Genomic DNA, 13,741 nt, shown 5'->3' on the forward strand with positions numbered 1-13,741 from the left:
CCCATATCTTTGAAAATGTTTTCTTGCATCTCCATTTGCCAAGAGGATTCCAACAGTATGTAATATGATGGGGTTTCTACTGGTGGGGTTAATTCTATCAACGGTCAGACAGACAGACAGACAGACAGACAGACAGACAGAAAATACAAATTTATATGTATGTACTGCAGCATAGTACACCCACTCCCTTCAGGAGCATCAGGAAGGGACATGTTATTATCCTATCTGGGGTATATAGATTACAGTAGATCTCGGATCAGGTCTGTTCGTCAATGGTGGGTGCAATGAGCATAGAATGCCTCAAGGATGTTGGGATTCCTCCATATTTCTTTGAGTTTAGTGTTAAACAGCAGCAGTGACTATATAAAAAGGAATTCATTCGTGTTTCTGGTTTATAATATTTTTACTTCTGGAAGGTTTGCCTCATGATAAGCGATTTATACACGTCAACGTGGCGTTTGTCCATGGAGGAAAAAACGGGATATTGTTGGTGTTAATATAATTTTGTTATAACATTAATATTATGCTATAATCAAAAGTGTTGTTATTACTTTTGTGATTAGAAGCGGCCTTGGAAGATCAGGTCAGGTATGGGAGCATGTGCCAGAGCAGCGCGTCGCTGCGTCCACTTTCCGCCAGTACTCCAGGGGTCTTCGTCTGGCCATCCCCCAGGCAGATGCCAGGCCCATCCCCATCTCCTTGAGATGATGGTCAACTTGCTGCAAACACGAGGCACATGGTCGGCCCATTGGCCTCCCCCACTCACGAGACTCCCTCGCTGAGAGAATCTGGTGAGCAGGATCAGCGCCAGGAAAACGAGCCACATGTCCATACAGCCGCAGCTGACGCTCACGGACCATGCAGAGGTAACAAATCTCATCCGAGTCTCTCTCAGCAACCGCTCGTTGGACACAAAATCCGACCAGCGATAGCCAAGGATTCTCCGAAGAGACCTGGTACCAAAGGAATTAAGTCTCCGTCTCAGATCCTTGGTCAGAGTCCAAGTGTCACATCCATAGAGCAAGACTGGAAGCACCAAGGACCTGTAGACTCAGACTTTCGTCCTCCCGCACAGGTACCGGCAGCACCACACCCCATGATCCAGTTAATCCATGACTCCCCAGGCCTGACCAAGACGTATATTCACCTCTGACTCACAGCCAGCAGAGACATGAATATCACTGCCAAGGCAAGTGAATCTCTCCACGACCTCAACATCCTCACCACAAACAGGCACAGACAGAAAAGCAGCATCCAAGATGTCAATGAAAGCCTGAATCTTAGTTTTGACCCAGGAAACCCATAATCCCAGCAGCTCCGACTCCTCATTCAGCACCTTGAGGGCCCCCAAAAGGATATCTAAAGTCTCCGCAAAGATGACTGCATCATCTGCGAAATCAAGGTCAGAGATCTTGACATTCTCAAACGATGCACCGCAGCTTGATCTCTCCGACATCCTCCCTAAAATCCAGTCCATACAAGTGCTGAAAAGTGTGGGGGCCAGTACACACCCCTGACAAACTCCAGTAACAACTGGAAATAAGTCAGAGATGGTACCACCACATCTTACAGCACTCTCAGTACCAGGATAGAGTTCAGACATCAGATCGATCAGTTTTGGTGGCACTCCACGAAGACCAAGAATCCTCCAGAGGGCATCCCGATTCACTGAATCAATCGCTTTCCAGAGATCAACATAGGCTGGAAGTAGCCCCTGCCGAAACGCTTATCTGCGTTCGGTGAGGACACGAAGAGCAAGGATACGGTGGCGAACCCTATCAAGAATTATCCGAGCAAAGACCTTGCCCGGCACTGAGAGCAGCATCACTCCTCGGTAGTTGTTGCAATCTTGGCGATCACCCTTCCCTATCCAGAGAGGGACAACAAGGCTGCTCTTCCAGTCAGTACGTTGGGATGATGCCTGTGTTCCAGGCAGAGCACAGAACTGCATGCAACGACACGAGTGTAGCATTTCCACCAGCCTTGAGAAGTTCAGCATGGATGCCACAGATCCCTGGAGCTTTACCCCATTTCAACCGGTTCACCACAGCTTGTGTTTCCACAAGCGAAGGTGGGCCATAGTTAATTGGAGGGTCAGCAACAGTTATTGTAACACCCCTAACATCCAACTGGACAGCTGGTGGATCAGCCTGGTACAACCGTTCAAAGTAACCGGCCCAGCGGGCCTTCACTTCAGACTCCTCTGTCAAGAGCATACCGCCCTCTGCTCTAACTGCAGTACACCGAGGGATGGGCTTGGATGAACGCAATGCGCGATATCCCCTGTAACCAGGACAAAAAGAACTTGACCACAGGTGATGCTCTACCCCCTCACAGATTCCTCGCACATAGGCCTCCTTGTCCACCCTCAGCGCACGTACAGTTTTACGCCTCAGCTCCCTGAACAGCTCAGCTCTGTCATTCAGCCTGGCCCTGCGACTCTGGTCAATGGTATCCAGTGTCCCTTGAGAGACAAAATTCTTCTTTGCCCTCCGGTGAGTTCCAAGACATCCACCGGCAACATCAAGGGCGGTGGTCTTGAAGGCACTCCACAACTCTTCAGGACCCCAAAAAGCACCCAGACCCCCCAAATCTCCACTCAGCTTATTCGCAAAATCCTCACCTTCCCTCTCATCCTTGAACTTGCCAACATCCAGCTGAGGCTGGGATGGTACCATTCTCCTGGATTTAAGGTGCAACTTAAGAGTTGCTACAACAAGTCGGTGGTCAGTATTGAGGAACTGAGCACTCCGATACACGCTGCAGTTCTGGATCATCCTCCAGCGACCATCAACGAGCACATGGTCAATCTTCTTTGCCACACCGCCAGCGTTGGAATACCAAGTCCAGCGATGAGCTTGTGGGCACTGAAACCATGAACCGGCCACCCTAAGTCCATGACTTCTTGCAAAGTCAACGAACTTAGTGCTATTCAGGTTCACAATTCCTGACCCATGGGGACCAACACATGTCTCATAACCATCAGTTCCAGTCGATGCATTGAAATCCCCAAGACTAGAAGTGTGTCTCGTCTGGGGCACTGATCAACCACAGACTCGAGTGTGGCGTGGAATGTGTCCTTCACGGTGAGATCACTCGCCTCAGTCGGGGCATAAACAGAGACCAGGGAAGTGACACCTAAGGAGTGACACAATCCTGTGTCATAACACACTCGTTGACCGGTGTTACCTCAATTATCATTGGAGTCAGCTTATTGGACACAGCTACAGCAACTCCTTGGGCATGGTAACCATCAGAGCGACCAGACCAATCGTATGTGTTACCACCCACCATGATATCGCCGCAATCCGGTCTCCGAACCTCAGGGAATGCTGCAATACCGATGTCCAAACGCTTGAGCTCGGATGATAACAGAGACAGGTGATCATCCTCTCTTCGGGATGGGACATTTCAGGCACCTACCTGAAGGGACCGCCTCAGGTTAACCCAAGAAGACCACCGTCTGGTGGACGACACCTCAGCACCACTCCAACACACTCTCCCGCAATCTGACCCAGGGATGTTACCTCGTGGTTTCCCTCCTATCATCAATGATTGGGGGTCCTGAAGGCTTTGCCCCAATCTCGTCATCCGGTGAGCTGCCCTGTGAAGGGAAGCTGCACAGGAGGTACTCCCACGGAGTGGGTTTTCAGATTTATTTGCGTTTTTGTGTTTTGCGGAATGAAGGGTTTTACGGTGGCCGGAGTGCAAATCCTGCCACCAACCTCCTAATAAGAAGTAACCCAACTGCAGGAGGACATCGGCAGACACAGTTGGGCACTAGATATGGATGGCCGTTGGCTCACAAGGAGCTCCTTCGCCCTTTGACAGGTTTTGTTTTTAATCCTGCTGGGTGTCCATATCCAGACACCCTCCTCACTAAAAAAACCTGGTGGGGGAGACGGATTAGTCGCTGACCATGGTGGGGGAGACCATGGAACAGGTTAGTGCAGGTTTGCATGATACCTGTAGCAAGTCACAGATCTGATCTGGCCTGACCTGACCTGCCTTGGAAGAACACCATGATTTCCTGTCTTAACATGAATTTTTCAAGGTGGAAAACACCTTTGGGAAGGGGGTGGGGGGGTGGTGGGGAATGAAGTCGGTACAACCTCCACCGTGTGACCCTTTGTCCTCCTGTCAAGTATGGTTGAGATTGGATAAGTAACGACCAGACAGACATCAAATTGCGTATTTTCGTATGATGACACACACACACACACAAACACACACACACACACACACACACACACACACACACACACACACACACACACACACACACACACACACACACACACACACACACACACACGATTGTCTGGAGTATATTTTAAACATAAAACAAGATGTTAAAGAGCAACGGTTGCCATACTCGTATACACCGTTGCTCTTTAACATCATGTTTTATACGGTACGAGGAGTTAGTTTTTCATTGAATATCATGCTAAAGATTTATAAATTTGTCATTTGTGAATCAAACCCAATCCTTGTTTGACAATTGGTGGTGCACACGTGGAATAAAATGGGAAAAATGTATTTTATACAAAGGAGGGAATATGTATGGGAGCACATGTAACCTTGCTCAATGCTCAGAAGCTCGTCGCACGAATCTTTCAAAAAGAAAAACACCAAGATAGTTACAACCTGCAATTTATACCTCTATTATCCTCTCTCGGATACGGGTGACATTATCACCCAGAAAATCTTCCAACGTTCACAAAAAGTCAGACAGCCTTGGAATGGTTTCGGTATATCTTATTCCTCCAAGGCCGTATGTAGGTAGATGTAATGCTTTTAAAGAGAAGTCGCATTTACACGTTTCCTTTACGTAATTTATATGGTTTATGGAAGTGCGTACAGTTTAATTATAGTCACAATGTGAATCTTTAAAAATACGACGACTGTATTGTAACACTCGACCACCACCGGAGTGACAGTGCCATTTGATCATGGATTAGCAGAGAGTCGCGATTGGAGAAAATAATAACATTTCCTCCACAGGAGCAAAAAGCATCATGGTAATTACATGAACATGCTAATATGAACACCAGCTGTCACTTTTGACTCAAAACTGGATGCGTGGCATCGTTAACGCGATACGCAGGTCGCAGGGCCGTGAAAAGGGCAGTCTGTTTTTCTGCAGCATCTGCGGTTCATGGAACACAATAACACAAGGATACATCGGCATTGTTATGGATCAATTACAAAGGAAAAAGCATATGATCAATACGGTATGAGGGATTTCAACCAGGGATCACAATCCCGAGCTGCATGCTCAGATGGGAACGGCAGAGAATGTTAATGATAGGTGCAATTTTGAGATTTGTAGCAAACACAGGGTAATTGGGTGGAAGGGGGGTAGGTGGTATTGTGGTTAGAGTGAAACCGAATAGTGCACTAACATACCGATATAATGGCCCGTTTCATGTCCTCATTTGAACAGCTGGCTCATGATGATGGGTACCGAATTTCAAATCGCATCTTATATATGTATTTGTCCATTCACTAATGTTCTTACAATTCACATTAAAGTATACTGTTCTCTACTAATATATTTGCTTGCATGTGATTTATGTACTTGTACAAGATCCACCATTAATGTGAAATAATAATAATAATAATAATAATAATAATTATTATAATAAAGATCTTCCTGTCCAAAACTAGGAGGATTTACTATTTCCTCATTAGGTTAATGTTCTTTGATATTTGCTTTACAATTTCAACTCGACCATCTTGCCCATTACTTTGACTTTACACGAAATGTTAACATATTTTGATTAATGGTTTAGAGATGGACATGAGAAATGGAAAATAGAGATCGGATTTCCAGAAAGAGAGAGAGAGAGAGAGGGGACAGTGTGTTTCCCTCCACTTCCACATATAACATTACAGTCTATGCCACAAGACAAATATTTGGGATTGATAAAGGCCTGTGGTGGACAAAATATCAAAGTAGATGGAATTCAGAGAATACTTACCCCGTGCAATCTTGAGGAGGACTTGGTGCGAGCCAACTCTTCTGGCGGCAAATTTGTAATATAAAAAAATTAAATTCAAATCAAATGGAAGACCAAATAAATAGGTGTTGCATTGGAGTCATTAGAAGGAACCCGAACAAGCAAAAAGCAAAGATGAAGTCATCAGGAGGAACCTGGATAGGACTCGGGTTTCAACTGCTACACCTTTACCCTCAATAATATCCTGGTGCAGCTAACTGAGCCTTATTCAGAAAAAAAAGAACCCAGATTCAAAAAATTAAATCATTATGGCTGCCAGACCATGCATCTGATCAGGTTTAAATTTAAAACATCTCTTCCCCAACAATACTATAACATAATTTTGAAGTTTCACATCGATTGATGCAGTGGTTCAAAAGAGAATTTTAAGAATATTTTCTTTCAATCCAATATGGCTGCCAAACCATGTGACCGATCAATTATTCATGACACCCTGGTATCCCCAAGGCTTGGGGAACAGGTGCGCGTGGTTCCCCCTCAATCTGCCAAGCTGTTCTGGAGAAGAATATTTTTGAAGGTTTGAGGGTAAATCCAATATGGCTGCCAAACCATGTGAGCTATGATGTCAAAAGTGGGGATCTTTTTGTTCCTCATGGATAGGCGGTCATACTTGTAAAGTTTCTTCTCAATTTGTTCAGCCATTTCGCAGAGGAAGATTTTTGAAGGTATTTTTATTTCAAATATGGCTGCCGAACCATGTCAAATTTTCTTTTCTGTAGACCAATTTATCCCCCGATGACACAAAAAAAAATTTCATACTGATTGGATGTAGTGTTATAAGTATGCAATTGTGATGTCATAACGAAGGCACCTACATCACATTAAAAAAACAAGAGCACAAGTGAGCACAATATACACCCGAAAAAGTCTCTGTGACACACATACGCGCGTACGCACACAATTATATATTCAAACATCAATTTATTAAGAACAAGAAGGTATATACAGAATTGTGCTATGACATGGAAAACAGCATCCTGGTTGCCATGGCAACCACTTTAGATGACAAACGTATGTCGCGACACACCGTCTCCACAGTCTGTACCTATGTACCAAATATGAAACATGAAAGTTGAAAACTTTGGGAGTTAGAGTGCGGACAGGAACGGACGGACGGACGGACGGACGACCGGTATCACATAATACGCCCCGATATATATATATATATATATATATATATATATATATATATATATATATATATATATATATATACACATATACATATATATATATATATACATATATACATATACATATATATATATATATACATATATACATATACATATATATATATATATACATATATACATATACATATATATATATATATACATATATACATATACATATATATATATATATATATATATATATATATATATATATATATATATATATATATATATATATATATCGGGTGTATAAAAATCACATTTCCCATGGGAAGAACAAACTTTCCATGTGCCAAGTTTCAATTTTTTCCATGAAGCGGTTTCAGAGATACAAAAGTGGAATGTTTCTCCTTATTTCCAACATGGCTGCCACGCCACATCACCTATGATGTCATAATTATCATTAAAATAGTTTCCATGAGTCGTCGCACCCATGGTGAAAATTTGGTGTCAATCTGACAACCGGTTCCAGAAAAAAGGGAATATCTAATGCAGACACACACATACAGTGCCTCGAGGAAGTCTACACCTCCTTTCAAATTTTTCACCTTTTGTTGCCTCATAGCCTGGAAATAAATTGTATTAAATCAGACTTTTTCCACCTTTATTTTGACATCGTAACCCAGAACTTCCAAGTGAAAAACAAATTCTACAAATTTCAGAAAATTAATTAAAAATACAAAACTAGAATATCTTGGTTGGATAATTGTCCATCCTCTTATAATAGAAATTGTAAATTAGCTCAGGTGCAACCAATCAACTTCAAAATCACGCACCAAGTTAATTGGCCTCCACCTGTGTTAAATTCTACTGATTCTGATTATTTCAGAATAAAATCAGCTGTTCCTGTAGGTTTCTTCTGCTGGGTTGTGGATTTCATGGCAAAAACTCAACCATGAGCACCAAGGAGCTTTCAAAAGACCTCTGGGATAAAGTTGTGGAAAGGCACAGATCAGGGGATGGGTATAAAAATATTTCAAAGGCCTTGAATATCCCCTGGAGCACAGTCAAGACAATCATTAAGAAGTGGAAGGCATATGGTTGCCACCAAGACCCTGCCTAGATCAGGCTGTCCCTTGAAACTGGATGATCAGAGAGGCCACCAAGAGGCCAATGGCAACTTTGAAAGAGCTGCATGCCTTTATGGTAAAGACTGGTGACTGTGTACATATGACAATATCCCAAGCACTCCAAGTCTGGCCTGTACGGTAGGGTGGCAAGAAGGAAGCCATCACTCAAAAAAGCCCACCTTGAGTCCTGTTTGAGGTATGTAAAAAACACTCCAGAGATTATGAAGCCATGTGGCAAAAAGTTTTGTGGTCTGACGAAACCAAGATGGAACTTTTTGGCCTGCATGCAAAATGTTACATTTGGTACCCAACACAGCACATCACCACAGAACACCATCCCTAATGTGAAGCATGATGGTGGCAGCATCATGTTATGGGGATATTTCTCATCAGCAGGGACTGGGGCACTTGTCAGGATAGAAAATAAAATGGATGGGGCAAAATACAGAAAAATCCGAGAGGAAAACCTGCTTCCCTCTGCAAGAAAGCTGAAGTTGGGATGGAAGTTCACCTTTCAGCGTGACAACGACCCAAAGCACACAGCCATAGCTACATTGGAGTGGCTAAGGAACAAAAAGATAAATGTCCTTGAGTGGCCCCGACCTAAATCCAATTGAAAATCTGTGGCATGATTGAAGATTGCTGTTCATCAATGCTCCCCCACACAATTTGACTGAGCTTGAACAGTTTTGTACAAAAGAATGGACAAATATTTCCCAATCAAGGAGTGCAAAGTTGGTAGAGATCTATCTCAACAGACTCACAGCTGTAATTGCTGTCAAAGGTGCTTCCACCAAGGAGTAACTCAAGGGGGTGGACACTTATCCAACCAAGATATTCTAGTTTTGTATTTTTAATTAATTTTCTGAAATTTGTCAAATTGGTTTTTTACTTGGAAGTTGTGGATTACAATACATTACTAAAGGTGGAAAAAGTCTTGTTTAATGAAATTTTATTCCAGGCTACAAGGCAACAAAAGGTGAAAATTTTAAAAGGGGATGTAGACTTTCTATAGGCACTGTACGTACGTACGCACTCACCCACGGGACCGATCGCTTAACCCCACTTTTTGCTTCATGAGCACAGGCTAACAATGTCATTTGTCTTACAAAGGTCATATCTGTATATTCAAAGGTATGTGACATGTTCTAAAAGTTCTCTAAATGAGGTTTTCATCGTAATCCAACACTTGCCAAAAAGGGAGGCGTACGTGTAAGCAAAATCACCGGCCTCGGCGGTGTAACGGATAGAGCGTCCGCTCCAAGTCTGGGTTCGAACCCCGGCAGAGTCATACCAAAGACTTTATAACTGATACACACCACTTACTTGCTTGATGCTCACCATTGAAAAAAAACAAAGGATAGAGAGATAGACAAACAGCCATCGGTTGGCGAACATTGTGCAGGCTTGATTAGCCTAATCGCCCCCTCCTGCATTAAAGTTACTTGTAAGGGGAGTCGGATAAGTACATTTATATGTTATTACTAAATATATGCTATTTTATAGTGTAATATTAAACACGTTGGCGTTTCTTGGACTATGTCGAATATATCGTTCGAAGAACGGCCTCATATCGTAAACAATGCTCTCATGGTTTGTGGAAATTATGTAGCTCTTCCGTGCTGGTGTGCCCAATGCTTTTCCCAGCCGACACCCTCCACATTCTCCTTTGCCTTTCTCTTTCAGGGCACTGTTTTGTTCTCATATTCTTTCCCTTCCCCCCCGCTACATCCTCCGCAGCCCCTCTTGTGTCACCGTCTTTTTTTCTATTGAATAAAAAGGGATGCTTTTTATTTATAGGCCCCATGAAGTCGGCCTCAAAATGTATGCCTTTTGTGGACTCCGTATTACATCTATCATGATGCTGGACAAATAGCTCATAATTTCTGGTTCATAAAAACAACCTCGTGGTTTTCACACCAGCTTTGGTTTGGAAGAGATGATCGGAATCATGGTTTAATGTCCAGAAAATGGTCAATATCGTTAATCACAGGAATTAAAATCATATGTGTAAGTGACACGGCACGTCGTATGTCATCATTGCTGTGCCAAGCAACATTAGTTCCATGCAACAAGCATGCTGAAGTAGAAAAAGGCTCCACATGTCAGAGGTCGCCTTGCCTATTGTTTTTCTTTTATAGATATTGATAACCCTGGTTTCTCAAGAGGGAACAACATGGTGCATAACAAATGATATTGCATGAATTGGTAATTGAGGATTTGAGAATATAAAGAAAGTGTTATCATCTTCTTATTATTATTCTCCTATCTCTCGTCCTCATGCCGCATCCCATAAAGTTAGGGTCAGCATCTCCCTTACTGAGTATTGATGGCCCAAGTGTTTCACAAGTCGGATAGCAAGGCCCAACTTTCTACTGGAGCATTTTGACAAAAAGCTTTGAACAAGTACGGGACATGGTTGCACCAAATGTGAAGAGTCTGAACGTGCTTTTGATCCTGCTTCAGTCTGCACCAATGTCTCATGATAACCATGTGCTCTCTACAATAAGTGACAGCATTTTTCATTGTTCATCACTTCATTTGTTTTAAAATGGAGGGACAAAGCATGAACCGGCGGAATAATCAAAATGCAAACCATACATCCAGCAATAAAATTAAACAACTGACCAAATACAGCACTGGGTCAGTCAGGAGGAACCTGGATAGGATTTGGGTTTCGGCTGCTGATCCTCTACCCTCAAACCCATCCGGACACAGGCATGTAGGACAAGAAGAAACCACACACACAATAAAGAACACGTACAACAAAGAACACACACACACACACACACACACACACACACACACACACACACACACACACACACACACACACACACACACACACACACACACACACACACACACACACACACACCTGTAATACCTTACCTTACGATCATCAAGATCGGGCGAAATTTTTTGAGACCGTATCACATCGACGATTTTTCCAACTTTGAAGACACGTGACTCGATAACCATCCTCAAAGATGACTGAATCATCTGTGAAATCAAGGTCAGACATCTCGACATTCCCAAACAATGCACCGCAGCTTGATCTCTCGAACATCCTCCCTCATCCAGTCTCTATACAAGTGATGAAAAGTCTGGGGGGCCTGTACACACCCCTGACAAACTCCAGTAACAACTGGAAATAAGTCAGAGATGGAACCACCACACCTCACAACACTCTCAATACCAGAGTATAGTTCAGAAATAAGATTGATCAGTTTTGGTGGCACCCCACGAAGACCGAGAATCCTTCAGAGGGCATCCCGATTCACTGAATCGAACACTTTACAGAGATCAACATAGGCTGTGAGCAGCCCTTGTTTAATCTCTCGTCTGCGTTCGGTGAGGACCCGCAGAGCACAGATATGGTCAATCGTTGACCTCTTTGGTGTGAAGGCTGACTGCTCTGGGCACTGGTGCTCAAGCAGAAGAAGGTGGTGAACCCTATCAATAATTAATTATCCAAGTAAAGACCTTGCCCAGCACTGAGAGCAGCAATGCCTCGGTAGTTGTTGCTGTCCTGAAGATCACTTTTTCCTTTCCAGAGAGGGACAACAAGGCCCCTCTTCCAGTCAGTTGGGATGATGCCTGTGCCCAAAGCAGAGCACAGAACTGCATACAACGACACGAGAACAGCATTTCCACCAGCCTTGAGAAGTTCAGCATGGATGCCACAGATCCCAGTAGCTTTACCTCCTTTCAAATGGTCACCGCAGCCTGTATTTCTACAAACGAAGGTGGTTTACAGTTGATTGGAGGGTCAGCAATCGGGATAGTAACATCCCTGACATCCGATTCAACAGCTGGTACACGTCAGTCTGGTACAGCTACTCAAAATAAATGACCCAGCGGATGACTTTCCTCTTTGGGGAAGGAAGCTTGGATCCACTTACACTGAAAGGAATTTCGCCTCTTTCTGGGAGTGATGTCGCTAGAATTCTAGAATAGAAAAAGGAAGTGATGTGGACAGAGAGCTCGTGGACAATGGACAATGAAGCATCAAGAAGATGGTGTTCTGTTGAGGGAGGAGATCAAAATAAAGACAAACAAGAAGCGAATACTTCGATATCGCGCGGCTGGGGGCAGTAAAAGTCTAGGTTAAGAATGATGAAACAATTTTGCAGTTGTAAAATTTAAATGTAGACACGGTAAATTAGCATGCATGATGGTAAGAGTTGTGATGTTGGACAAATTTCTATTTATAGCCCTCGGATCAAAGGGACGTACGTGGCCATAAGTGTGACAGAAGACACAGGACAGAATAGCCAATTATATAACAGCGCGATGTTGCCGCGCTATAATTACTGCATCGAATTCCAAAGAAGGAAGACAGACACAACATTACACACATGCATAAACACCACACACACACACACACACACACACACACACACACACACACACACACACACACACACACACACACACACACACACACACACACACACACACACACACACACACACACACACACACACACACACACACACACCAGAGAGAGGGAGAGAGAGAGAGGTCTTTCAGAAGGCTAGAAAAAGTGGCATTGTGAGTGTGGCACAGCTCTGAGAGACCAGGTGATCACTTTCCACCTTGCATGGCCTGGAAATCGGGCACTTTGTCATGCTCTGCACATTCGTGCATGCATCTAGTGGGTGATCAAAGAACCGCCCGGGCCGTGGAGGTGCTTTCGAAATATCGAAGTTGAGCTCGTACCCATCATAACTCGAGCACCAGAATCCAATGACTGATTTGTGTTAAGGTTTTCCACACTTCATACAGCCCCGCGACACCACGACCTTCCACCTTTGTGGGTCACATTTGCATATGCTCAGGTAACCACAGGGCCTGATCAACATCAAAGTCCCAGGTAGTGAGGACAGATACCTCCCATGTCCTTTGCCATGTCGTGCTGTCTTCGTGTTTAATGTGGGTAAGGAATAAGGAAGGATTTGAATATAAAGGGGGTAATGACTAATGAGGTGAAGGGAATTTATGTTTTTAGCTTAGAAAGACATTTAGCGAGTTCACTGTGGGGCTCAGTGTAAGTAACACATTGTGTGACTTCATTAATTACCCTCATCAAGGCAGAGGGTATTACATTTGGGTCCATTTGTTTGTTTGTTTGTTTGTCTGTTTGTCTGCACAGAACTTTCGTGTTTTTCTCCGCAACCGCTTGTCGGATTGAGACTAATTTTTCACCATAGGTGTGACTACTCATGTAGAATGTTTAAATCATAATTATGACGTCATAGGTCATGTGGTGTGGCAGCCATGTTGGAAAAATTGGGAAAAAATTGGACCTCTGTGTCTATGAAACCGCACCAAGGAAAAAATTGAAACTTGGCACACGGCAAGTACTCGTCATGGGGAATGAGTGTGAATTTTTTTAATGACGTCAAAGGTGCCTTCGTTATGAGGTCATTATTGCAGGTGTAGAACGCCACATCTGATCAGTATG

The 13,741-nt window shown here is 43.5% G+C and overlaps 1 protein-coding gene across 12 annotated transcripts in view; it reads right to left on the minus strand.

The window, feature by feature from the left end:
* Positions 1–13,741, minus strand: part of SCAPER (S-phase cyclin A associated protein in the ER) — a 631,592-nt gene that overhangs the window by 30,166 nt on the left and 587,685 nt on the right. The window contains exon 31 of one of the 12 annotated variants that reach the window (XM_085896252.1): positions 4,239–5,149. The exons of the other annotated variants lie outside the window; for them this stretch is intronic. Within the exon in view, the coding sequence (XP_085752378.1) occupies positions 5,058–5,149 (92 nt within the window). The 3' untranslated portion in view covers positions 4,239–5,057. Of the gene's footprint in view, positions 1–4,238; positions 5,150–13,741 lie in introns of those variants that run through there. 12 annotated transcript variants of the gene reach the window in all.

This window comes from Eptatretus burgeri, chromosome 9 (assembly GCF_056783735.1).
Source record: "Eptatretus burgeri isolate ZD-2024b chromosome 9, Ebu_testis_v1, whole genome shotgun sequence".
In the NCBI taxonomy this organism is placed as follows: domain Eukaryota; kingdom Metazoa; phylum Chordata; class Myxini; order Myxiniformes; family Myxinidae; genus Eptatretus; species Eptatretus burgeri.